We start from the raw sequence: 23,865 nt of genomic DNA on the forward strand, positions 1-23,865 counted from the left end.
ATTCTAAATGCTTGTCTCGTTAAATATTCATAGACAGTTGTGATGCACATTAAACAGTGATGGGAAGCTATTAATTGGAGTGGTTAAGTGACCACTGTATCAAGTTTCAGAAGATGTATGTGACATGAAAGATTTTTGAGAAATGAAAACTACTACTAGTCAATTTAATTTGAATATTTTAAGATACAATGCATGTGAATTTTGTTCAGGAAAATGACTTTATTTCGTAAGTTATTCTTTGTTTGTACAGTGAACATCAAGCTGGGCTTCCATCATCCTAAGTTCATGCTCATTTCGAAGTATTGCATGATCAGCAAGTGACAGAAATGGCAAATTTTGAATTAATAATGTTGATTTGCAAAACAAAACACTTGAGATGGTTTTGGACTTTTGAGAAAACGGGTAAATGGGAATAATTAGAGATGGAAAAGCATTTTCCTTATCTGCTTGTTAATTCGTGACGTACCAGTGACGTATGGCATACTGTTTCCGGGTCCAAGCCACTACTGATTTGAATTGAGAAAATATTCGTTATGACCTCTTTTTAATTACATATCAAAGTGAATTTTATATAAAATCATAACGTACACATCAGTCTCTGGGCTTGGTTCATCACAAATACCAAAATTTTAACAATTTATAAGAAATGTATCCCTTTCTGGCCATCTGATATCAGGCATAGACATTCGGCATTTATATACTGCAATCGTGATTTTTGAAAATATTACATCGTTTTGTACGTTTATTATTACCATTTGATGAGTCTCCCCATACAGTTTAATATAGCGCTTGGACCCTGAAGCGGCTTCGTGCGACGTCACACTTAACAGGTGGATAAACTCTGACATTTTGAACGTTACACCAACTTGACTCCATTAGACTTGCCTTGATTACTTTGGTTACAAGGTAATCAGTACTACAGTAATCCATATGTTTTAGAATTGTAAACATTGTTTTCTATGAGGTTATGCACACCGGTACCGCAATTCGGCATCTGTTCGCTTTGCTTAGCAATGTAAACAAAACAATGTAAAGATGGATCGTGGCACGGTGTGCAACCTGCTTTAAAAGGCCATTCAAACAGAACAGGTATTTCATTCTATTGCACTACTTTTCAATTGTTTTTCCATGTAAACACATGCTTGATAGATGTGCATCACTTCTTTTGAAACACCTCATCAGTGCCAGTTGCAATGTATTGGACCAACTAGAAAAGTAAAGTTAATAGACAAACTTTATGCTGGCTTGAGTAAGCCCAGTCTGAATGTTTGAAGAAGTTTCAAAGTTTAAATAATTGAAGTAGTTTTTAAAAAGTTTGAAAGAGTATACAGATCGATAACTACATATGCGTTAGCATGTTTCTAGTATGGATTAGTATGTTTCTAGTATGGATTGGTGTGTTGTTAGTATGTTTAATGTAAAGGCAATGGCAGTTTTTTTTATAATGGAAGTCTATGGGACAGTTTCTAGGGTGCCGTAAGTGGTTGCTAGAGTGTGGCTAGTAAGTTGAAAGGTCATCTGTGATTGGTAGTTAATTGAACCTTCAAAGTTATGAAGTCACAAGGTTTTGTGTAATGTTAAGTCAATTGGACTTTTCCGAATTTTTTGGGTCAGTTTTCTGAATATCGTAAGTCGGATCAGTTGGAAAGGATATAGCAGCCCGAGTCAGACCAGTTTGAAGGTCTGGAGTACGTTTGATGTTTGTAGCTTGAATGGTTTAGGAGGAGATGCATATAGAAATTAGTTTCAGAAGAAGACGGAAGAAATATAATAAGAATTTCTCAAGCCACCATAATTAGATCTCAGAGACAGGACAAGCAATGCAAGCTTCTGTTTACAGTAGCAAGTTGGCAAAAGAACTGTTATGGATATTAACATGGCAGAGAAAGTGCTTTTTAAAACCATCCCTAAACATAACATCTCACATTTATAGATGCAAAGATGTGTCCTGTGTGAATGGCCGCTAACAACTTGCTACTATAGGTAGCCATAGTAGGATAGCCTAAGGTTATAGTAAGATAGCCTAAGGGTTTGACCAAATTTTTCTTGTTAAAATTTCCAGTACTGTACTGTGGAAGGACAAAAGTACTGTAGTCATATATATTAAAGCACGTGTTGTATGGAAAAAGAGGAGGGGAGGAGTGCAGATCAACCTAAATATTTACACTGGGAGGATATGAAGAATGACATGTGGGCTTTGTGGGTAAATGCCTATGTGCAAACATGGCTTGTGTAGGGGGAATACACTAAATAGAAACATGTGGTCGATAACTTCAAAGAACCAAGTCGGCTAGAAGAGAGGAGCTGTTGTCCTGTAGCTCACATGCGTTCATCCCAATAGAGAGATAGCAGTGAACGATGGTGAGGGAGACTCGCACTTCTTGGCGAGAGTGTGAGGTTGAGCCAGAGAGCAGAGAAAAGTGATTACGCTCTCCTTGTCAAAAGATGTGAAGAAGAGGAAACAATTTTCCATCCCGGCTCCAGCTGCCTACGCAAGAGTGGATCGCTGTGTCCTAAAACAACACCCACTGTTCCCCCGTCCACACATCTGAGAGTCATCAGTGAACATCACTCTTTCTGTCAGGTCTGTGACATTACCGTTCGCCCAGTGAGGGTGTGTTTATGTTAGTGCCATGTGTGGGTAACAGGTACCAGAACTGAGACTTAAATTATGTCATTATTTATATCACACTAGTTTCCTTTTATCTGTTAAACACAAGGAAGAGATTTTGGTAAATGTCAATAACCAGATAGTTGACAGTACTGTACCTACAATGCATTGCATTGATTTCTAATATGAAAGACAGTGGGTACCATCAAGTTAAAATATTGTCTTTGATGTTCAACAAAAGGAGACCAATTTAAGTATGGATAAGGTAGTAAATAAAGTAAATGACCACAAAACTAAGCAAATTACCAATTATGTAAATTACCACAGAATTAAAATGTTTGACAAAGCTATTGCATTAAGTCATGTGGAGGCCCACATGGAATCTGCGGGCACAGAATTCCGCAGATTTTAGCCCATCATTGATTCTGTTTATTTACTTGTGTAAATGTGTGTAAATTTATATTCAGTTTTTAAATTAATTTCAGTAATATTATTGGCTAATATGAAAATGCTAATATGATTTATTCACAATACAGTTTGTAAAGGAATATTTTCTGTCTTTTAATAGATATATTATATAGAAGACTTGATTTGTTTACCAAATAAAGTGGATCTAATTCGATTTGCATTGTAAACATTACATACAGTTTAAAAAGGTATTACTTTTTAGTTTATATATTAAGGTTTTAGTTATGATACTCCAAAAATCATTCCACATAAATCCACAGATTTTTAACAAAATTCCGTCTGGCCCTAGTCTTGTGTCACGATCACCAGCGATCTAACCTTCATAGATTTGTGGAGAGGATTCACATTTACATGAACTACAAGTCCTGTCATGCAACACACACACACACCTGCTCTAACTCTCTATTGATTACACTCACACAGCTGAAGTTGCTAGACTGATTCCACTCACATATACACAGCTCACTCTGACACCCTCATTGCTGAGTCTTGTTATAAGGTATTGTGAACATTTTGACGCATTTTCCTTGTCTTGCCTTCCATGTTTGAACCTTGCTTTGTTTTGTTTGTTTTACGTTGTCTTCTGCCTGCCTTCTTGATCATGCGCCTGTTTATGACCACTACTCTGGATTTCCTGTCTACATCTGATTGCTCCTGTGTTGACCATTGCTTGCCTGACCATCGCTGTTTAATAAACATGCGTTTGGATCCGCACTTCCTTTGTCAGCGTCCACTTCACATGACATTATGTAAGTTCACTCAACAACCATCTTGGCCCAAGCCAAATATTTGATATTTAGTTATAGCCATAAAAGTACAGCTCCTATATACCTGAATAGGGAAAGCTTGTCAAAATTGCAAACATTTGTTTTAAGTCTTCAATACAATCAAAACAACAATATTATAATTTTTCTTTTTTTTTAAATCAAATTAATACTGTTACAGCTGTTTTTGAAGGCACGACAATGATTACATTTAGTTACATTACATTTTAGTTATTTTATTTTTTAATTAATAGTCCTTCAAGAAAATCTAATACTAGAATGGCAGTAATGCTTTAGATCAGACTTGGGCATTTTACGCTGGAATTCTTTGATCGGCCTGCGTGAAGTATTTATTTAATTTAAATTCAGTCGCAAAAAGGGTCTTGCAATGTGTAGGTCTGCTATTGCAAGTCAACAAAAGGGTACTTTCACATATAGCATCTTTTACGCTTTCAGTTTCATTATTTTAAATAGAGACGTACAGGATCAGCATGCAAATAGGAAGAGATGCACATGCGGTACGTCATGCTCACGTTTTCCAGGCACCGCCAGTTGAAAAAAATTCAAACATTTCAGAGTGCCACAAGTGAACCACAAGAAATGTGATAGGAACCAACCAGGCAGCTTCACACTTTGTATGGAATCACACAGTAATAAAGGTAGACTAACTACCTCAGATTAACGGTTTAACAAATGCAGATACAGATCCTCTCTCAGTGATGATCATTACATCACATATCCACCTCACATTCAACCTGACTTCAGTGCACTTGTTTAGCCCAACAGCGGCTAGAAGTCTCTAACTGAACATTAAAAATAATAAATGAATAAATGAATAAATAAAAGTTAACTAAGGTAAAGCAATCAAACAAACAAACAACCCTGTGGCATTTAAATGAAGTTGAAATTGTTATGTTGGTCGTTAAAATACTTTAAAATATGATCCTTTTTTACACTTTAGAGTTTTTATGAATGTTTATTGAATAGTTTCACAGATTTTTTTTCTTTGAAAACAAATTAACTGTACTAGCCCTGTAAAACCGCCCCAGAGTCTAATGTGGCCCCTTGGAAAAATTATTTGCCCACCCCTGCTTTAGATGATACTGCATTTTTATTGGTATGTAGCCCCATGATGGCTTTCCTACAAGATAAAGATAAAGATCTTAAAAGTCTTACAGTTGAAGTCAGAATTATTAAACCCGCTGAGTTATTAGCCCCCCTGTTTATTTATTTTTCTCATTTTTTGTTTAACGGAGAGAAGTTTTTTCAACACAATAGTTTTAATAACTAATTTCTGTTAACTGATTTATTTGATCTTTGCCACGAAGACAGTACATGATATTTTACTAGATATTTTTCAAAACACTTATGACATTTAAGAGCTTAACTAGGTTAATTAGGTTAACTAGGCAAGTTAGGGTAATAAGACAAGTTATTGTATAATGATGTATATTGTATAATGATGGTTTGTTCTGAATAGACTATCGAAAAAAATAAAGCTTAAATAATAATTTTGACCTTAAAATGATTTAAAAAAAAATTAAAACTGCTTTTATTCTAGTCGAAATAAAACAAATAAGACTTTCTCCAGAAGAAAAAATATTATCAGACTTACTGTGAAAATGTCCTTAATGTCCTGTTAAACATAATTTGGGAAATATAAAAACAATAATAATAATTTAAATGCCGTTTAATAATTCTGATTTCAACTGTATATATATTCAACTTTCACTTTTTAAATCATTTTAAAAAGTGTTTTCACACTCATTCTAAACCAGAGATGCCCAAACTAGGGCCCGTGGTAAGTTGGCCCATGGTAAACTTTGAATTGGCCTGCCATCCTATCTGAGAAGAGTGGAAGAATGAAGGGAATCCTTTCGAGATTGACAATTCAAATTAAATGTAACCTTTTGTTTGTTTGTTTTATTGTAAAAGCTAACTGAATTTAAATGTTTCAATTAAATGGTGTAAATGAATCAGATTTAGTTTAAATGTACATACTGTCACCCAACAATGCAGAGACGTGTCACGTTACAGTACCTCCAGCTTTCACAAACCATCCTATCCATGTCCCTATACTCTCTGTAATAAAAACTGAAGTCATCCTAAATCCCAGAATCTTCACTCGGGCCAAGTCTCAAGGGCCGCACGCTCTGTTAAAGGTGTTTCCCTTCAGCTCCTTCATTTCTGAGCACCCAGCAGAGGTCACTGTCCTCACTCTTTCCACCTCTCACTCCTCACCCAGGAACCTCTGGCTTGACGAGAGTCCAGCAATGAATAATAGACAAGGGTGTCTGATTGAAATATCTAAAGTCCCTCTGTGTCTTTCACGCTCTTGCTCACACAAGGCCTGTCTGCCACGCCTCTGTTTATTTATTCATCAATTCATTATTTCTCTCCTCGTATCCCTCACTCCACATTTCCTTCCTTCAGGAGAATGATGGGATTTGGGGACAAAATCGTAGCTTAGCCACAATAACTTTAGGAATGCATGACCTTGGTATGCGTGTTTGTACTGTATATAGGAGCAGTATAGAATGCGTAATGGTATGTAATTATAGTATGACATACGTAATTGTACAGTCATTACCATCAAATAAACACTGTCAGGGTGATCAAAACCATGACACTGAGTACACGACTCTACATTATCCTGTTTATTTCAAAGCATATAAATGGGTATGGGATATTGATTTGAGTCTAAATTACTTTAGCATGTCATTAAGTCGATTTCTATAGTGCTTTATACAATGTAAATTGTGTTGATTTATAAATAAATATATTTTAAATCAGATACTAAAGCCATAGTTCACCCAAAAATTTATATTTGCTCACAATTTACTTGAAAAAAAAACCCACACACGCATATATTTTAAAGAAAGCTAAAACCTGTAACCATTGAAGACTTACAAAAAAGATAAAACAAAACTATGGAAGTCAATGGTTACAGGTTTTTTTATCATTCTTCAAAATATCTTCTTTTGTGTTGAACAGAGGAAAGAAACCCAAAGGTTTTCAACCAGTAATGGGTGAGTAAATGATGACAGAATTTTCATTTTTGGGTAAAAAAAACTTAAGTTTGATTAAAGGTACTTCTAGTTTAGTTCTAGTTAGTTTATTGATGATTCAGTTCAGTTCAATACAAATGTCATTGTTGAAGAATGTGATATGTGGTTGGGCAGTTCTACCAATTCCAAGCTGAATAATTACTACTGACCACCAATATTGGACAGCAGTGTAGGGGGTAACGCGTTAGAAGTATCGCGAGTTACGTAATAATATTACTTTTCCAAACTAACAAGTAATATAACACATTACTTTAAAAAATAAATATTATTTAAGTTACTTTTAAAATTTTTTAACATGAGTTACTTTTTACCTTGTTTAATTGGTTTTTACAAAATATATTGCGGAATAAAAATGACCTTAGTCAGATTGAATCACAGAATCAATGACAGAGCGTGTCAGCTCACACTCATCCTCATCCTCAGGTCTCCTTTTTTTCAGCAGATGAGTCAGTGTACTGTTCTACTAACTGAATCTACTAACTGATTAACAGTTCTACTGACTGATATTGGTTTATTTCAAGTCAGAAGGGGTATCTGGTATGTTAGTACTTACTGAAGACGCAAACTGTTACATTACAATTCCGTTCAATTTAATAAACTGGTTTGACCGGTTCACTTAGAAGATCCTGTTAAAACAAATGATTAATTCGCAAATCGCCCGTCATCACTACAGACAGAAACAGAAACAATGACAGGCTGGACGGAGACTTATATTTCGAAGAAAAGAAGTGGATTGTTGTTAAGCGCAGATTATGTTTAAGAAAAACTCTTGACAACTGCCAAGAAACATGACATTAAAAAAACAAAAAACAAAACAAAACTGGATGCGAAGCACTACACCCGCACCAAACCTCCAGCTTTGATTGTTAGCTGGAGGTTCACGTTCATCGGTTCACGTTCTCCAGGTAAAACAATTAATTTGACTAATTAGTTTTATCATCTTACTGTTCATTTTGTTATTAAACATTTTTAATAGAGGTTTAAAAGAGTTCATTAACGTTTAAAATCTGTTTTTGCCTTAATAAATTATTTCATGTTAATACTCTTAGACTTTATTGCTGTCTTTATCTCAGTGGACAGTGAATTTACTTAACTAATAACACAAAACATACAAAAGTAGCAAACCCATTACTTTACATGCTGTCATTAATCTGTATATACAGCATGTATAGCTCTGGGCTCAGAAAGTTCTCAAAATATATATGTATCCTTCATGTTTTAAAGGAAACTTAAGGTGTAGGTAATATAGGTGGTTGTTAAATGCAGAGCTTCTCGATAAAAAAGGTGAAAAAATACCTGCAGGTTCTGAAAGAGATCAAACCTCAACCAGGTAAGGAAAAGTAACGCAAAAGTAACTTAAATGTAATATAACATAAATAAAGTAATGCAATAGTTACTTTTTTTGGAGAGTAACTCAGTATTGTAACACACTTCTTTCAAAAGTAGCTTTCCCCAAACCTACTGGCCAATATCATCCTTCTTCCTAAAATTTCGCAATGTCATTAAGAAGCACTCTTTCCAATGTAATTGTTGTGCTTGTACAGTTAGATATGAAATAGAGACATATGTCAATAATATAGCTATGAGGTCATCATATAAAAACACTGAAATATTGAGCATTTAAGAGTATCATCCAATAATAACTTCTGATAATCTCTCCATCTATAAAATGTAATATGTGCATGCGTGTATATGAACGTCGAGGTGGCAGATGTGTGTGATTGGTGTAAACATCTCAGTGCAGTGGAGTGAGACTGATGTAGCTCAGTGAATATTTAACATCTCTCTGTCTCCTGACGAATCCCCACGGCTCCTCAAAATCTGAACAACAGCAGCCCGGGCCCCTGCATCACTCACCCTCGCGCCACAGCTGCAAACGACCGCAATTTACAAAAGTACTGTTGACTTTAGAGCAGCGAATTAGGACAATCTCTCTCAAAGCGTAGGTCTGTATGTTTTTTGTTGTCAGACGGCTCCTTTGAGGACCGGTGCTGGTTGTGATCACTAAGGATGTGCATAACAGATGGTAGGAAACGAATCAGCCATGGTTTTGTGCATATTGACAGAAACAAAGAAGCACAAAAGAAAAACAAAAGTGACATGTAAGTATATGTAACCTTGCTGTAGCTGGGGGTGGTGTTTACTTTTTAATTATAACGGATGAGTTTGACTGCAAAAACTGGATGGATGAGCCACATTAAAGTTGCCACCAATAGCCAATGAATATGCACATCTGTGCGACCGCACATCATTATATATTAATATGAAGTTGCTACAGGCAATTTAAAAAGGCTACAGGCTAAGCTAATGAACTTTGTTACTGAGTGGATAAATAGTGAATAGTGTGATTATTATTAATCTGCTCATAGTGATAATCATGGTCAAAACAAAGAAAAGAGTGTGTATTACATGTTCACTTTATTTTACTTATTTGTTCATTTATTAAAAACAATTAGAATTTTGAATATATATATATATATATAGGCTTTAATTTATCATATGCAACTTTCTAGAAAAGTTTGATCTGGCAGGACACCTTTGAATTGCCATTAGGTCATGACAATTGCATTTTAGTGGGCTGTAGCACCAGGGGCGGGCTTAACCAATAAGCGTGGTAAGCAGCTGCTTAGGGCCGCGGGGAAATAGGGTGGGCCCGATCAATGCCAAGAAGCCAAAATTAATCATAGTTCTTTTATCAATTTTCTATCATATGTAGTAAAATTTGTCTTTAACCATTACGATTTTAATGTTATTACTTCTTTTCAAAACCAGGCGCCTCAATAAATAGTGGAACATTCCTTGCGTACTGCAGTGCAAATATTTAAATCTAAAGCTGGTTTGTGAAAATTGTTTATTTGTGAATTTATAGCATTTAATTGTGCAAGAAAATAAAAGTTGTTTTGCTTTCGGTATCACTTTATTTGGATGGTCCCTTTAGTGCATTTTGTTGAATTTAAGTTACATTGCATCTACATGCCAACTAATTCTCATTAGAATATAAGTAGACTGTTGGGGTTGGGGTTAGGGTTAGGGTCAGTGTAAGTTGAAATGCACTTGCAAAGTTTCTTATAGTCAGTTAAATGTCTGTTGAAGGAGCAGTATGCAACAAAATGTGCAATAGGGACCATTAAAATAAAGTAATACCTGAGTTTCAATGCTTGGGCCCCATACCTGGAATTGCTTAGTGCCCCCAAATCACTAAGTCTGTCCCTGTGTGGCACTAAGGCTCTGCCTTCTCTGACTTGGACAGTTTTTACAGTTAATTTCCTTGATTCAGTCCACAGACTTCAAGCATTCATAAATAAAGGCATGAACATTGAAAAGCAGCGAAACAGTAGAAATGTAAGTGTCATTTTAATTCTAATTCATTCATTCATTAATTTTCCTTCAGCTTAGTCCCTTATTTATCAGGGGTCGCCACAGCGGAATGAACTGAAAACTATTCCGGTATATGTTTTATGCAGCGGATGCCCTTCCTGCCGCAACCCAGTACTGGGAAACACCCATGCACTCATTCACCCCCCCCACACACACACACTCATACACTACTATATGCCAAATTAGTTCATCCAATTCACTTATAGCACATGTCCTTGGACTGTGGGGGAAACCAAAGCACCCAGAGGAAACCCACACCAACACAGGGAGAGAATGCAAACTCCACACATAAATGCCAACTGACCCAGCTGGGACTCAATCCAGCAATCTTCTTGCTGTCAGTTGACAGTGCTAACCACTGAGCCACCGTGTCACCTTAATTCTTTGTCGTATGTGGGTGGAATTAGGAAATCCACTAACAGTCGATAGTCAATAGTCTAATAACATTATAAAGAATGTATTGAAGCTATATTTAATCTCTCTCATGAAATTACACCTTTTATTATTTTGAATGAAAAAACTAGCACATTTTAATTTTCTGTTTTCATTATTAAATCGAAGCAATGCATGAACAGAAAGCTCACACACATCTCAAAAGCGTAGGTCTGTATGTTTTTTGCTGTCAACTGGATCCTTTGAGGGCTGGTAGTGATCACCGTGGATGTGCATAACAGATGGTAGGAAACGAAACAGCCATGATGTTGTGTGTACAACGAAAGTAACAAAGAAAGTACGAAAGAAAAATACACACAATTCAAAGTCGCATGGAAGTATACATAACACACGAGCGTGTTTGTGTGTCTGAGGATCTGTACGTGATTAGATTTACTGTGGAGATTAAGCGCTGGGGCTGTAGTTTGTGGGGTAGATTGAGCCCCCCGTGTCTCCAACATCTGGTGCGCAGTTGTGCACTGCAGAGCCTCGCCGCACTGTCATCGCATTCCCTCACGCAAACATAACCGTAGCGTACACAAACACAATCGACCGTCAGTCCGTTTTTCCACACTCATTAACTCACTGGCTTTGATCCTTCCCAAATGTCTTTCATCCGCTTTGATTATCGTCTCTTTCACTCTCGTTCATTTCTGGCCCACAGGCTCCGTAAACCTGTGCCAGTTTCGCGCCGAGCGCCGCCGATGACACATAAAGCTTTCATCCTGGATTTCATCTTCCGCCTGCAAAAGTGCCACCTGACTAACCCTGAGCCAGCACCAGCTCTCCGTCTGACTTTTCATCATGCCTTCTTCCTCCTGCAGTGTTGCCATGCTAATAAACCTGGGCACTGAGCCCCGAGGCTTCCCCTGGCCTCCACCCACATCCTCCTTTCTAGCAACTCTTCTAATGCTCGCTCGCCCCCGGCGCTCCTGCAGACACAGAGCCATGAAGACAGCCCGTCGATTACTGCCCCTCGGCCTGCCGCTTTATAGAGCCCAGGCCAGGTCCAGAGGGAGCAGCCGTGTGTCCTTTCGGCTGATCGTCATGCTGTGACAGGTAAAAGATTCAGGAGCAGGAGATATGAAGGGCATCGGGGACAGAGAGCAGAGATGCAAGTGACACGGTGACTGGAGGGGGGGGGGGGGGGGGGGTGATGTGTTTATTCTTTAATTAAAACAGATAATTCTGGCGCTAAAATCTGGATGGATGTGCCAAGTTGAGGTTGCTGCCAACAGCCAATGGATTCGCATATTGGTGTGATTGTTTATCATTTGCATTATATATTGCTACAGGCAATGTAAACAGCCTGCGGCTAGGTTAATGAACTTTATTACTCAACAGATTAATTGTTTATCATGATTATTATAAATCTGATGTGTCACGTGAAACAGCATAAAAATGTAAGAATAGAGCAAAACAAGCAAATCTAAACAATTCAAGTCCAAAAAAGCTAACGTAAAACAATAAATACTAATCTAAAAGAAACCAAAAAAGTTACAAAATTATCTAATTGAATAAAAATATCTTAAACTATTTTTCATGATTATTCGTAAGTCGTAAAACAAAACAAAAATGTTTATCGTTTATTAAGAGTATTGCAAATCTGCTTTGTTTCATGCCATAATGATAAAATGTACAAATTAATAAAAAATAAAATAAAACAAAATAAAATAAAATAAAATACAAGAAAATAAATAAATAATAAAATAAAATAAAATAAAATAAAATAAAATAAAATAAAATAAAATAAAAAATAAAATAAATTAAAAATAAATGAAAAAGTAAAATAAAAAATATATAAAATTAAATAAAAATAAAATAAAATAAATAAATAAATAAAAAAAAATTAATTAATTAAAATAAAATAAAATAAAATACAACAAAATAAAAAAACTAACTAAACTAAACTAAACTAAACTAAACTAAACTAAACTAAACTAAAATACAGTAGGTCTTACCTGGCAAATCACAAGCCAATATCTCCATTCTCATCCCAATGCCAGCGGGCGACCATCTCTCCGGATACACCCTGATAAACTGGGCCACGATCTCATCAAATCGACGGATCTCTGGGGTGTCGTAGTGTGTGTTGCCCTCAAAAATCTGGAGGAGCAGAATCGCAAAAACACTTTAGCACAGCTGTGTGATTGAGAGAGCAAAGCTACTGGATATGCTCTGTATTTCCGAGTCTCTGACGCAGCTCTGCAGCTCAGGTTTTAATTAACACAACTGTGGATGATTTCACTGGAATGTTATCAAAGCTTGCAGCATAATTGAATTCTGCTCTCAGAGTGGGAGATTGGGAATCTAGAAGTGAAATGCTGAGTCGCTGAGATGAGCAGGAAAGAATGAAATGAGTCTGTTAATAATCTGATTCTGGCGAACTGTTCATTACTGTAGCCTTTTCAACGACCCAAGATATTTAAATTTGCACGATTAACTAATTAACCTAATTCAACTCCAGTTATATTTTTTTAGTTCAGTCCTGCTCGGCTTAAAAAAAGGCTTAATATATCACACTGAAGGTCATCAATGGGTTTTTACAGGTTTAAGGAGATCTATTCATGGCATGTTTGTAGCTGGTGTTTTGGTCGATTGGATCAAGAGTTATCGCGAGAGATACATTCCTATTTACACATGTTGTTTTAATACATCTCTTTTGTCCACTCTCAACCACTTTCCTTATTCCTTAAAATTCTCAAAGTCTCTGGTTGGGTGTATGTACGGACTTACTCATCTTTTAATCTAATATTGTGAAATTTACATATGAGCAAAGAATGAGATAGAGAGCAGCAGTTATTGTTTATGTTCACCAAAAGAATCATGAATTTGTGGTAGAATCAGGACTATTCAATTTGTAAATGGAGGTTCATGAAAAGCATCCCAAACGAAGGGCTGGAGAGATATGACTAGCTTTGAGTGATGACACAACTGCATATAAGAGCCCATATGCTGTATTTTTGCTCCTTAAGACACCTACGTTGGCTTTTTCTACATTAAAATGTTAATATATTGTATTTTAAACTACATAATATCAGTGCATTTAAACTAGCGCACAGCGCAAGCTGGCATAACTTTGTTTAATTGCAGCAGTTTTGTTACGTGCAACAGAAATGCGTCTTAGAGAAGACTTTACGATTAATTAACTTTAACGAATTAAAGCGCAGTTAATAGTGAAATCGGCTAATCGTTGCATCCCTATAAACGATATCAGTGCATTGTACAAAAGGCTTTTTCTACAACTTAATCTCTGTGCAGCCTTCAACTGCAGCTTGTGCTGTATTGAACAGATGCATGTCACTTCATAATTATAGCAGCCGTTTTTCGACTGAATTAAATTCCTTTTTGATGTCTTGGTCACACTGTTTGAATAGCCCTGGTGTAAAGCAACGAATTTCAAATACTCAAACTACTGTTATTGAGTAGTTTTTCTCAGAAATTGTGATTAAGTAGTTTTAAAATTGTGTACTTTTACTTTCCCTTGAGTACATTGTTAGTGCTGTATCTGTATTTTTATTCCACTACTTTCCTTCAACCCGCAGTCACTACATTACTACCTGTCTATTGGGATTAGAAAAATCAGTCCTGTGATTCCTGTCCAATCAAATCGCACATAGAAGGTAAAATCCATCATAATGAACTACCTCTAGACATAGGTGATTTATAATTGCAGCAAACTGTTTGGAAGCATTAAAAGTGTCTAAGAAGATGTCCAAAATCTTTACACGAAATAACCCAGACTAACGTTGTACCCCAACGTCGTGGAGACGTTACATTTTGTTTGGAAATGACAATCAGGTAGACATCAGAACCCAGCGTCAGGCTGACATTATTGTCAAACCTAAAATCAACCAAATATCAACGTGTAATGATGCTAAAGCTTGACGATGTGTGGACGTTACCACTATGACATCTATCAGATGTTGGATTTTGGTGGCCATACCCAAGAAATAAATGTCAGTATTTAACGTCAATATGACGTTTGTTTAAGATGTTGGCTCGACCTTGGATTTTGGTCACTTTCTAAAATCAAGCAAATATCAACGTCATTTCACGTCGTTATTGGACATAAAAAAAACATTGTACTTAGACACTGACTAGACATTTAATTTTGGTTACCTGACAACCTAAATCTAACCTAATATTAACATCTTATAACATTGTGTGCCTGCTGGGCAATAACTAAATGCACTGGAGAATGTTACGTTTACACACATCCACAAATTAGATGTAAATGCATCAGCTTTTTACAGTGTAATACTCACCACTCACTACTCTTGAGTAGTTTTGAAAGGTCTACTTTTTACTCATACTTTGAGTAATATTTACAAAAAGATACTTTTACTTGCACTACATTTTTTGGCAAGTAACGGTACTTTAACTTAAGTATGAATTTTCAGTACTATTTCCACCACTGCAACCCAATTTTAAAACCATTTTCATTGAGCAGTTTAAATCCCACCTGGCTAGCGTAAGTCAACAACTTACAACAAAACCTTTATTGTAAGAATAAGGTCAGTATTCAATGAGTAGATCATCTTTTGTAGCAGTTCGAGCCCAATCAAATACATGAGCATTCCACTGCTAAAAATGTAATCTAACACATACCTTTGTTAATTTTGAAGGTCAAAAATGGACAAGATAAAAAGCTTTCAGACCCAAATCAATCAATCAATCAATCAATCAATCAATCAATCAATCAATCAATCAATCAATCAATCAATCAATCAATCAACCAATCAATCAATCAATCAGTCAGTCAGTCAGTCAGTCAATCAATCAATCAATCAATCAATCAATCAATCAATCAATCAATCAATCAAATAGTATGATAATCAAATCTCCATCCATTCATTGACTTGAAACACAAAGATGTTCACCTTTGGGAGGTTGGTTTTAGGGTCGATGATGTAACTCAAGTCTTTTCCATTCAAGCTATGGGCCAATTTATACTTTCGCACGAAGGCCCGGTTCTCTGCGCTGGTACTACCATCCACTCCTCGGGCTCCTTGTGTGATGATCCCCCGTACGGTTTTGGGGACTCCCAGGTCCACCTGCAGCCATTCTTCTCCAGCCACGGGCTGTGTGGGACTGGGGAACCACCCTGAGCGGCTGGCCACCAGCCGGGCAGCACCTGTGGCTCCATGGATGTCCCTCATGGAGGAGGCAGTGATCTGGGAATCCGGAAGAAGGCCAGAGAGCATTCCCTGCATCTCGGAGCATGGAGCGTCTGGATGAGGGATAGACAAGCAGATGAGTTATGGTGAAGCAAAGAGGAATTGACATTTTAAGGCTGAAGAGATCAATGTTTCATGTTGTTATGTCATGAGAGAGGCCTTAGGAGTAAATAATAAATAAATACAGCATGTGTGGGTGCAGTTTTTTTTTCATGTGTACATCCCCTCTGGAGTGGGTGTTTGTGTGTAGGATTTATTACAGGAAGAATTTTGTGTTCCAGTTTCACTAGGTTCACCTCAACAGAGTTAAAAGCAAACCCACTCAGCCCAAAACAGCTATTCTCTGGCTCAACCGGCACAAACACAAAAGCTACCAGAAATAAATGATTGATTTTGGCCTATGGCTTAAACACAGAACAAAAAAAAGAGGAAAACAGGCTGGGGCATCTGGTTCAAGCCCATCCTAACAATCTCAGCTGAATTACACCCAGAGGTACACCCGCCCACACTTCGACAGAAAGAGCAGTAAAACACGGATCGAGGCTAACGGCACCAACGTGATCGCTGGCTTCACGGGCATCTTTATGGGCTCTGCACTGCCGGATATCCCGCGGGCCGAGCATCACTCTTTCGCAGGAAAGACAGGAAGGGCAGCAACACGCCTCACTGAAAGCAGCTTGTTCTGGGCTGGATGCCCGAGGGACAACAGCCCCCGCGGGACTAGAGTAAGTCTAATATGGAGGCCGGTGGCATGTCCGTGCGTCGTTTGTGTCAGTGCTGAAAAAGACCTCCTCTCTAAAAGCGCATTTGTCCTGCTCAGTGTCGACGAAAATAGGAGCGAATCACTGTTTAATAGCGTAATGATGGAGTGTGATGTCTCTGATAACATCAGTGCAAAAGCAGCTCACCTCCTTCATCTGCTGCAGGACATGCTAACAGAATTAGGTGACTGCTATCTCCCCATCTCCATAAATAGCCAAACTCAATCAGGACCCTAAAGAGCTCTGATAAATACACATCTAAGCTCACTTGACAGGGACACAGTGGGCGTCTGGAACGATATCTGTCACATGCAGCATTTGGTAACCTACTGCTTTCTAAAGTTCATATGAGATGTAGGAAACTTCTAGATTATATATACTTTGTGTGTGTACTAGGGATACTCTGATCAGGATTTTTGCAGCCGATACCAAGTACCCACTCCTTGTCATGGTGATCGGCCAATACCGAGTACCAATTCTGATGCTTCAAGCTTTATAAGGCATAAAGCACATTAACCCTCTAAGTTGACTTAAATGGAGTTTTCTCCTTACCTTAGTGAATATATTAATATATATATATATATAATCCCTTTAACACGTCTTTTATAACCATTTCAAGGGTTTACACTTAGATATTGCTTGATAATAATAGCAGGTTTGGTATGCTGTCCCGGGAGAATACCCTGAACTCGTAGATAATTGAGCCCAGGGCCCTGGTCGATGAGGATGTAAGGGGAGAATGAGATCAGGTAGTTCTCGAGAGCTCCCCCTGGTAAAGGAGGAAAGGGGGAGATGGGGTGGATGGGGGGTTTCTTTGGAAAACGAACATAAGGGAGTAGTTTTAGCCGGGCTACTTATAGTGATTTTGGATTAATCTGACTGGCTTACTAATGATTATAGATGAGAGACCAGCTGTGATCAATCATATCACGTGCTCCTCTGAAAATTAGTTTGTGAAACTTCACTTAATGTGGATATGTCATGGTCAAAAGGAGCACTATAGAAAATAATAGACAAAACAGAATAAGAAATACTCTATTCTTTTGTCACTGCTCTATTCATTTAACCTAACCAAAGTAATGCTTAGAACATCACTATACCTCTCTCAATCTGTTCTCTTGCTCATTCACTCTCGTTGCTATGATTTGCACAGTATTCTATCTAATTTTCAGGCATCACGGAGCCACTATGTGCGAGACTAGCAGAGCTTTCAGGAGAGGTCATGTTGGACTCTAGACAGGGGCGATTGCTCCACTCGCCTCACAGAAGCTCAAAACACCAGCGAGAGAGCATCATTCATATGAGTTACACCAATAAACTGTATAAACAGAGATCGCACCACATCTGTATAAATTTTATTTAGCTGTTGTGACGCATGCGCAGCGATCGCTCATGCCCCGAAACATCATTTACCTTCTCACATGTTGTAGGGCTGCTGATGTATAATATACGGGTGCAGACATGCGTCTTCCTCTGCTTGTAAACATACCAGCGATCTGTTCATGAGTTCGGCCAGATTGGCGAGTACCGATAGAGTCATGAAATGTGATTATCGGCCGATAACGATCTTTGGCCTATAGATCAGATCATCCCTAGTGTGTACCTTGTGTTTCTCACATTGTGGGGACCAAATGTCCCCACACGTATAGCAATACCAGTAAGTGTTGACCTTGTGGGGACATTTTGGTCCAAATGAATAAAACATTTGATCATGAAAAAATGCAGATTGTTTCCTGTAAGTGTTGGGTTTTGGGGTGGGTTTGGGATAGAATATACAGTTTGTACTGTGAGTAAATCACTAAGTCACTGAAGAAAGTCTAGGAAGTCCCCATTAAGATAGCTGTACAAGTATGTGTCTTTAAGTGTGTTTGCAGGATTTCTTGCAGCCTGAGCAAAGCAACCAATCGTAGACATTTCTGCTGATTTCATGAAAGCAATGGACAATCAGAAGTAATCAGTGCAAAATAGTCAGCCTCCAAGTTCAAGTTGTGGACAGTCGGTAATCCTCTCAGGTCACATTTTAGCAAGCCGTGTGTAGACATAATGTAAATATTACATTCTTTCTGCAGTGCAGAGAGCTTTATTGATTAATGGAATGGTGCACATTGTGATGGACTGAAGTATCTCTGTATGAAAGTCTGCTATTTTCTCATTTTACATTTAGTACAACCTTAATATGAAACACTACATAGTAGTGTTCCCTTAAGGAGTGATGAAACACTGGATTGTGTGCAGATTTAAAGAAAGTTGTGTGGTGTGAGGTTTACTGACCCGTGATTTGACAGCCATAAAGTTCGAAGCGTAAAGCGATTCCATTCTTCCATGACTGAGGTCGGATGCGGACAAACCGAGCCAAGACGGGTTGGGGGATCCGGTTCAGGACCACCTCTGAGGGGTCTGCGTTCGCATGGAAAACCTAAAGACACACATAGAGAGAGGAAGAAAGAGAGAGAGAGATTTACAGCTATTCAGGAGGTGGTTAGGCTGAGGCCACTCATTCAAAAACAAACTAACCTCACAAACAAGCGCAAACCCTCGCACAGTGAGAGCTTCTTTACCGGGGTCAAGTGAGATTGTGTCTTTAATTGCTGCAAAAATACACACACCACTGAATACACACAGAGACGCCAATGTTCACATCATAAATTCAAACATGAAACGCTGCTTCCTCCAGAATGAGTTAAAGACCACAGACATGAATGAGGGGGGTTCAAGAATCACTCCATGAGCTTGAACGTCGTCACATAAAGACATAAAACAAGATGCAAGCAAATGTTTTTGGGTGTTGTCATTGTTTACATCAGTATGTCAGATGGATCATTGGTATTTCAGAAGGCAGTTCCCAGGGTGTTTTAGAAACATGTGCTTTAGCTTTTGCATCTAAGGGGTGGCGAGGATGGACAAGATGACAAGCTCTGATAGCAATCTCCATCTCTCCTTGTTCCTCTGAGACGCAAGCCTCTGTCATGGTCTTTGTCTCCAGAGAGAGGAAGTGGGAAAGGGGAGAAGGACCAGAAAAGGGCGAGTTCTGCTCCAGTGCACACACAGAAACAAAGCCTGGACCCTAAGGACCTGACCCATCCCCGGATCCAATGACATCCGGGCCAGCTGGCCTGGGTCAGGTCTGTGTAAGGCTGGCTAATGCGGATGGTGAATGAAGAGATTAAAGACGGGTTAGAAAAACTAAAAGCACAGCCTTCTGAAATTTAGTAAATCACCCTAATATATCATGAAATAAAAGCTGAAAACTGTGAAGTGAGGACCTGCAATCATTAATCATTGCGCATACGGTTGTTTAAAAGCAGTGGAGGCCTGGGGTAATTGTACAAATGTTTTACTTATTTCATTATAACTTAGAGATTACTACAAATCTACCTGTCATTTTTGTAATATGAAACATACATAAGTGCCAATGTTTTTTTAAACTTAAAACACAAAAACTAAGAAAGATTTAGTCCCACTTTATATTAAGTGGCCTTAACTACAAAGTGCTTACATCAGAAAATGAATGTGCATAATGTACTGTATTGCAGAAAACGTCTGGTGCCTTTGAGGTGACATATGGGTAGGTTTGGGGACAGGTTTGGTAGTATAGGTAGGTTTAATGGTGGGTTAAGGTGTAAGTGATGTCAACAGTGTAATTATAAATGTAATTACAGAAATTAAATAAAGTCACAAGTACAATCACAAGCAAAATCAATCACAATTCCAATGTATTTCACATGTATTTAAACAAAAAGTACATTGTATCAAATGTATAATTTCAGTGTAAGTACATATTAGTTTAGGCCACTTAATACAAAGTGGGACCAAAGATTCAATATTGAATTGAATACAGTAAGTCAGAGCATTAACCTGTTGATCAGCACCAGGATGCCGGCAAACTGAAATGCCATTATGAATAGATTAAATAAAGTAGAACATGAGTAATCTCGACAAACTGTACATCATTCCAAAGCTATACGCCTCAAGCAGTAGTTTGTTGTTTTTCAATGGAAGGCCTATAAAGAATGTATCTGTTTGTAACTAGCTGTCACAATTTGGGTGTTCTAGAAGTTGTATTTATGTCCTCTGATTCCCAATGTGCCTCATGTTTACGTCATGTGATTCCTATGTTCAGTTTTCCCGTCATTCCGGTAGTTCCACCTGTGTTACATCACTGTTCGTAATTAGTTTTAATCATGTCTTGTCTAGTTGTACTCCTGAGTTCAGTTTATTTCTTTGTCGGGTATTGTATTGTCATTACTCCCTGTCTTACCTGCATCTTGATGTTCCAGTGCCTGTTGTGAGTGTTGTTTGTAAATAAATACCTATGACACTAACTAACTAAATATAAAATAGTACATAACATTAAGGATGAACCGTATTTTCGATAGTGGTGGGCAAAGTGAGGCGAAACACGAAACATTGAAACAGCTGAAGCAAATGTGTCGAAGCTTCGAAACATTTTGAAACCAGTCTCAACATTGACACCCAGTGGTCATTTATATGTATGGCTCTGAAAGTTTCAGCAAAGAAACAGTTAAGCAAATTGAGCTATTAAACCCCACGTTGTAGAGTTGAGGTTTCAAGTTATTTAGTTAAGCGGAGAGAGTTCCTGACTAGCATGCAGAGATAATATGTTGGAACCCACGGTGAAGCAACTATGGATGTTAGCTTTTAAATGCTCTGTTCTTGTAACATGTTTTGTTTTAACATTGGTCTGACATCTGAGTGAACACTTTGTGAATAAATATGTCTTGTTTTGACCATGAAAGTAACATTATTAAAAGAGATCAAGTCATAATTTTGGGTCGGGATTCGAACTCGGACCATTTGCAGCACAGGCTAAATGAGATAGAGGCTTCTTCCCAACCCTAAAACAGATTCACCAGGTCTCAAAACTCTTCTGAAATTACTGATGCTTTGAATCGCTTTAGTCACGTGACCTGGTGTTTCAAAACACTTTAGTCACATGACCTGGGTGTTTCGGATCATGTTTTGGTGCAGTGTTTTGAAACATTTGCGCTTCAGGATTTCGACACCTTGTCAAAATGTCAGATTCACATCAGCCATCCCTAACTTTCAACCGCCGAATATTATTGCCCATAAAAAAAAGAAATATGACCAAAAATATGAGCCAATTATGAGCCCAGCAATGGTCAGCATGCTGGTTTCACTCTGGCTCTATCTATAAACATATGCTATAAACAAAGAATGAAGTGGCTTGCACACATGAAGTGAAAAGCACTGTGCTATGAATGCAATACAAAGGTCAGATCGCTGCTGCATCGACCGAAGCACAAAAGCAGTAACTTTTATTGAGTTACATTTACAAAGTCTTACAAAATTATTTTATTTAATAAAATAATAAATAATCAGAACAAAGTATTTTCGGTTTTCAATAAAACCAATAAAAATGACCAAAAACAAAAAACATTTTTCTATTTCAAGCTGGAAATTTAATGGAATCTGAACAGTGCAAATAAGGTGCGGCAGAAACACAAGACAAGCCTTGAGAAAAAGTGTGTGTGAGGAGAGCAAGATGCTTCAGAAGAAAAAGGGAGTGTGTGGAGCTGTTGTCAGTAGGAAGATGCAGACATGCATCACAGAAAATCTGCTTTTGTTTAATGACCTCATGATGGAGTGTGTGACCTTGCCCTTCACTGCCTGTGAAGTTTTTCAACACAGCGCAGTGTGTGAGAGCCAAGGAGAGTACATGTGTGTGTGTATGAGACGACTGGGGGCAAGCAGTGTGTAATATATCACTTCTTTGGTGTGTGGGAGAGTCCTATTTCTCACGATTCTCTGACATAACCTGACACACACCCAGCACTTCCGAAAAAGTAAAAAAAAAAACTCAGCTACTTTAGGAAGTGTCTGAAATATTCCAAAGCTATATATGTGGCAGTGTTATTTTACTATTATTTATATACTATTACAGCATTTATGAAGATTTAGATGAAGGTTTAATTTATTTTCCTTTTAATAAAGTAATGCAGCTATGTCAGAATGCAGAATAATTACAATATTTGATGTGGAATCCCTCAAGATTTTCTTATGAGGTTTTTCTAATGGAGATTTCCAATTAATCAGTGAAATAAGATCTGTGTCTGTCAACGATACTTCAGTGTTTTGTCATACAACATAAACTGTAGCGTTAAGATTAACATTAAGCTGTTATTACCATAGACAGTTGAAAACCCCATTGGTAAATCTTGAGGGAACCCATGGTGATGTCATTCCTGCACCACTCTAATGTAGTTTTAGTGAATTTTTATTATTTATTTTAATTAGTTTTCTTAAAGGGCACCTATGATGAAAATCCTCTTTTGTAAGCGGTTTGGACAGAACTGTGTGTAGGTATAGTGTGTCCACAGTCATATTGGGGTAATATAAAGACAATAGGTCTCTTTTTTTTCAATTTCCTGACGTTAAAATAGGATCCAAATCCCTCCCATTTTTAGGGCTGACCGCAACGTGACGTAGAAATGTTTGTTGAAAACGTTTCCCTGCTCACCGATTTGATTGACAGCCACATATTAACATGTCTTTGCAGTAATGCGCATAATCATATCAACAAGACAGGATGTGCGCAAAGCAACTGAGATTAAAAGATCTGTTCAGCATTCTGTGATCGTCAATCATCATCAATTGTGATCAAGAATGAGTTTTACAAATTTAAAACGTATTCAACCAGTGCATGTTTGTAATGAATTACAGCGATTTTACCGTCTTTATTACCACAGCCGCCTGCCAGTACAATTATAAAAGAAGACGCTTCAGTCATGGATTGTGGACGTTAAATCAGGATTATTTTGAACATCAGCATAACAGATGTTCATACAGCAGTGGATATTAATGTGTATCCTGTAACATTTGCCGTGCAAAAAGAGTGCCAAGTTAAATGTGCGAGCTGTGTGTATGCGTGAACTTTGTAACGACATTATGTGTGACTCATCGTTGCAGAAAGGCTTGAATGAACTCCACAACAAATACATCAAATAATCATTGGGAAAGTTCTTACTGTAGTATTTCTCACAAATGTTACGTGAGATCTGCATCCTTCATGTCTGTCACTGTGCTGTTTATCTGACACAGTCAGAGATCGAGGCACACTCTGAGAGGCACGTGGGAACGGTGGGCGGGGAGAACTAACATTAAAGGCACAGGCAACAAAAACAGCTACATTGTGTTCAAAGAAGAAAAAAATTCCAACATTCT

At 37.7% G+C, this 23,865-nt stretch overlaps 1 protein-coding gene across 2 annotated transcripts in view; it reads right to left on the minus strand.

Annotated features, from left to right (window-relative positions):
* Nucleotides 1–23,865, minus strand: part of nrp2b (neuropilin 2b) — a 145,286-nt gene that overhangs the window by 28,098 nt on the left and 93,323 nt on the right. For both annotated transcript variants that reach the window (XM_056465226.1, XM_056465227.1), the window contains exons 8-10: nucleotides 18,934–19,078; nucleotides 15,605–15,954; nucleotides 12,683–12,827 (exon numbers count right to left, since the gene is read on the minus strand). In XM_056465226.1, coding sequence (XP_056321201.1) covers nucleotides 12,683–12,827; nucleotides 15,605–15,954; nucleotides 18,934–19,078 — 640 coding nt within the window. The remainder of the gene's footprint in view (nucleotides 1–12,682; nucleotides 12,828–15,604; nucleotides 15,955–18,933; nucleotides 19,079–23,865) is intronic.

Source organism: Danio aesculapii, chromosome 9 (assembly GCF_903798145.1).
Source record: "Danio aesculapii chromosome 9, fDanAes4.1, whole genome shotgun sequence".
Taxonomy (NCBI): domain Eukaryota; kingdom Metazoa; phylum Chordata; class Actinopteri; order Cypriniformes; family Danionidae; genus Danio; species Danio aesculapii.